Raw genomic sequence first — 4,311 nt, forward strand, 5'->3', positions numbered from 1 at the left:
ACTGTCTCCGAGAACAGCTGTCCAATTATGTTATATGAAAAATCTAATCTCTCTTATTTATAAGTTAACACGTGACTTAGAACTAGTAACATATTATCTAAAAACCTCATACTCACATCTCTTAAATGACTTGATCGTTTGGATGTCTGAATGTACACCATCTCCTCAATTGAACGACTGTCATCCTTATGCATTCATACGTTTCTAAAGTTTTCAATCTAGGTTCGCTACCAATCATTAACAAATAATAAAAATAGTACTCAATAAAATTATGATAAAATAATTGTAATTTATGTTATGCACTTGCATGTTTGATTTCATGAAAAATATAGTAATTTATATATTTAAAAAAAATGAAAAATATAGTAATTAAATGTTTGTAATTAAATTGTTTTAAAAAAAACAATTTACATTCCATGAACTTACCATTATTTTCTTTTATCTTTTATAATAAAATATTTTCCCCTTTTATCTTTTTTTTTCCTTTCAATTTTTTCCTTCATATTGACAACCGACCAACCATGATTGGCAAAATATTAAAGTCAATGTCTAATTTGCCTATTGCTTTAAGGGGAAAAAATAGGTGGCACAATCAAAGGGTGACCACTATAATTAATTTCCAAACAAAATGGAGTGGGGTTGCACGATGCAAGTCTACATGGCCATTTATACTATTTATTTATAGTACTAGTTCACACACATTTTTCTTCATTATTAAGCTAACCTTAGCTTTACTCCAATAGACGTTTATCCAAATTTTAAAAATATGAACAACTCATCACCATTATGGTCATTGAAATTTCCATCTATTGGCTGGCCTCCAAACATATAGTACTATGTTGCCAATTTGCATTCAAACCTTTGACTTCCCTGATTTCTTTGACTTCATATTAAATGACAAATAAAACCTTTTTCCCACTCACATTATTTCAAATTGCCTCAAAATCTCATTTTCATAATTGAGGGTGACAATGACAGAAATAAATCATATAACAAACACTCTTTGGATCTCCAAATACATTCCTTGTGATTTTATTTTTCAGGACAAATTTAAAACCATTGTTTGGTTTGGTAAAACTTAAGAAAGAGGTTTCACTACCAAAAAGAAAAATTAAGAAAGAGGTTTTGCTTTTATGAAAAGAAATATCATTATACACATGGATAAATATCATTATACTTAAGTAAGTAGTAGCTGTCACTTTTCAAAGGTGAAAATCAAATTTTTCCTTCCTTTATAAGATTATTACATTTAAGAGACATTAGTACATTTTGTTTTCAAATTTTGGCACCTATCAATTAATTTCTTGATTACTGATTTTGTTTGATATGTAATTTACATAACCACCGACTTCTCAAGTGGTTGGTTGGTTTGATGCATGCATTGTGAAGGATCAAAATCAGAACATTTAATATGGAATCATCATTCAATATATATGCTTCACATTTCACAACTGTTGAAGAAAATCTCCTATGTACAAAATGACAACATCCCCAATTAAGCCCTCTTCAATATTCAGCCATATCCAAAGGGGGAAAAAAAATCAAAACAAAGCATACCATATAGCCCTGCCCCAAATTGCAAATTTACATATAAACTAAAAACTAAGACATTGAATTATAAAAATCATCACATAAAGGACTATTTAGTACTTTAGTTTAGTATGAATTAACATAATCATTTTCGTCGTCTTCGTCTTCATCGTCACCAACAAGTTCGTCAAAGAAAGGATCTTTAAGAAGCTCAGCAGCAGAAGGTCTAGCCCTTGGCTGAGCAAGACACCTCTCAATGAATTCCTTTACCTCTGAATCTTTGACCTTGTTCATTGCAGCAGGTCTTATCCCAGAAGAAACTTTCTTGTATATTTTGGCAACATTGTCACACTCACTATAAGGAATTTCCAATGTCACCATTTCTAATACACACATACCAAATGAGTATATGTCCACCAATTCTGTGTAGTCTTCGTCGTATAATTCTGGAGCCATAAACTCTGGTGTGCCAAGAATTGTGTGTGCAATGTGATTCTTCCCCACAATTGCTGCTAAGCCCAAGTCACCAATCTTAACCTGTTAGCCATGGAATGAAACAAAATTTGTTAATAATACTTTTTGGGAAAGCATAACCTATACACGATGACTGAATCACAAGCACAAACACGTAGACGACACACATCGGTCATGTCCAAAATGTAGGACATCATTTATACAAGACAAAATTGAAAATCAGGATTCCTATATTCTTATCTAAAACCGAAAAGCTGAAAACAATGTAATCAATTTGTGGCATGTCCATTTTTATACCTAGCCGATAGGAAGTCTCGGTTACGTGTCCATGCTGTGATTGCAACACGTTGCGAAGGGAAAACAAATTTTTATATTTCATTCGATATTTGAATAGAATGTGCGTGTGTAGTAGAGGTTTCGGGCACTCTAACACGCATTCAACCTAAAGTATTGGAATCAAATAGGTCATTGATGTTGAAAATTGGTAGAGTAATACAACTGAACAAATAAAAAAACATAGAGTTATCAATTTTTTTATTCTATAAACAATAATATTAATCTACTAATCTGGTTATTTTGCCTAGCTTAGATCTCACAGAAACAAAAACTACAAGGAGTTTAAAATAACATATCAATTATCAACTTATCAATCAAGCAAAATATGACTGAAAGAAAGAAAAACAGAATTGGAATGGAAAATTACCTGGCCAACATTCCCATTAACAAACACATTACTGCAATTGAGATCTCTATGAATGATGCAAGGCTCATGAGTGTGCAAATAATTCAACCCTTTCAAAATCTGCCTTGACCATTTCTTCAATGCCTTCATAGAAACATGTCTATGTTTCTTCCTATACTCTCTCAAATTCCCACTTGTACAAACCTCGGTGATGAAATTAAGCGTGTTGTTTCGATCATCGCTCCAAACACTATAAAGTTCAATGATGTTTTTGTTTGTCAAGCTTCTCAATAACCTCACTTCTGAATAAAGCCTCTCTACCATAGCAGGCTCATCGCAGAAATTTCTTAGCTTCACTTGGTTCCATGCTACCTCAATTCCTTCTTCTTGATCGAATGCACGGTACACTTTCTTCACAGCACCACATCCTAATAGTTCAGGGTATCTACCATACCGACCAGTTGGATCGGTTTCTGCAAATGCCTCCGAGTCTTTGTCGGATGAACCGGAGTTAACACTCGGCATCTATTACCACAATGATCATACAAAGTTAGTTATGAACATTTTTTTCATAGACAGAGGTTAGTATATTAGTTGTTATAAACACACTAAGCTGATCTGAATGTAGAAATCATCAACAAAAAAAAAAAATTAAACAACAAAATCAAATCAAATCATTGTGAAAAAACTAGTTATAGAGATTTTTCATTTATGAGAAAACAAATTCAGTATGTTACTCAATTTTGTGGGAGGGAAAGGAATCAAATAACAAGGAAACAGAAGTAAATATTAGATGCATAATATTTTCCTCTTAGATGGAAAATTAATCAATGAAAATTTGAACAAAATAAACAAAAAAAAAAAACTTCATGCATGTGATGTATTAGACTACTAGTAACACCTAAAAGCATGAAGTAACTTATGATATAATTAAAATTCAGAAGCAAAGATTATGAAACTGAATAATTAAGTTATTAAGTAATTAAGTAACACCTAAAAGCAAAAAAAGACTTGAAAATTTAATGGAATTATGTGAATATTTGAAACAATTAACAAAAAAATTATGATAGAACATAATGAAAAAAAAAATGGAGCTAGATGAAGATGATGATTACCATGAATGAATATGGATGAGGCCCAGAAAAGCAGAAGATGAAAGTCTGGAACTTTCGGCGGTAAAGAGAAAGCTCTTTAGAGAGAGAAAGAGAAATTTGCTGGTGAATGTATGTGAGTATTTATAATGAAATCAAGGAGCCAAAGTTGAAACAATTTAATATTTACGATAATATCTCAACGGTTTTCTTATCTTTATTTTTCATCATTTTATGGAACTTCCTTTTATATTTATTATTTTTGTTAAATAAATTTATATACTAATTAATTTTGTTTGACCAATCTAATAAAAAAAAAATTGGTTGACCGAAGATATAGGAATTTTTTTTTTTTGAAGCATGGAATTGTTTGTTATACACTTGAAAATATTATTTGTTTTGGAAGGTTTGTTTTTAGAGATTAATTAATTTTGATCTGAAAAAAATAAAAGATTTATACCATCAAACACTATTATAATTATAATTGTTTTTTTAAGGATATAATTATAATTGTTAGACATTAGTAAAGAGAAT

The 4,311-nt window shown here is 30.7% G+C and overlaps 1 protein-coding gene across 1 annotated transcript; it reads right to left on the reverse strand.

Annotated features, from left to right (window-relative positions):
• Nucleotides 1-1,405: 1,405 nt before the first annotated feature.
• Nucleotides 1,406-3,893, reverse strand: LOC146925128 (putative serine/threonine-protein kinase WNK11). Its single transcript, XM_085710090.1, has 3 exons — nucleotides 3,802-3,893; nucleotides 2,708-3,211; nucleotides 1,406-2,067 (listed from the first exon to the last, which is right to left on the reverse strand). The coding sequence occupies exons 1-3, from the start codon at nucleotides 3,802-3,804 to the stop codon at nucleotides 1,657-1,659; spliced, it is 918 nt and encodes a 305-aa protein (XP_085566216.1). The 5' UTR covers nucleotides 3,805-3,893; the 3' UTR covers nucleotides 1,406-1,656.
• Between the last annotated feature and the right edge of the window lie 418 nt (nucleotides 3,894-4,311).

Source organism: Medicago sativa, chromosome 5, assembly GCF_051527215.1.
Source record: "Medicago sativa cultivar Bolivia chromosome 5, Bolivia_mono, whole genome shotgun sequence".
NCBI lineage: Eukaryota > Viridiplantae > Streptophyta > Magnoliopsida > Fabales > Fabaceae > Medicago > Medicago sativa.

Excerpts from the sequence above, each read along its gene's own strand:
- LOC146925128 (XM_085710090.1), bottom strand. Across the intron at positions 2,068-2,707 it reads TTAATGGGAATGTTGGCCAG|GTTAAGATTGGTGACTTGGG; the intron begins GTAATTTTCCAT and ends CATGGCTAACAG.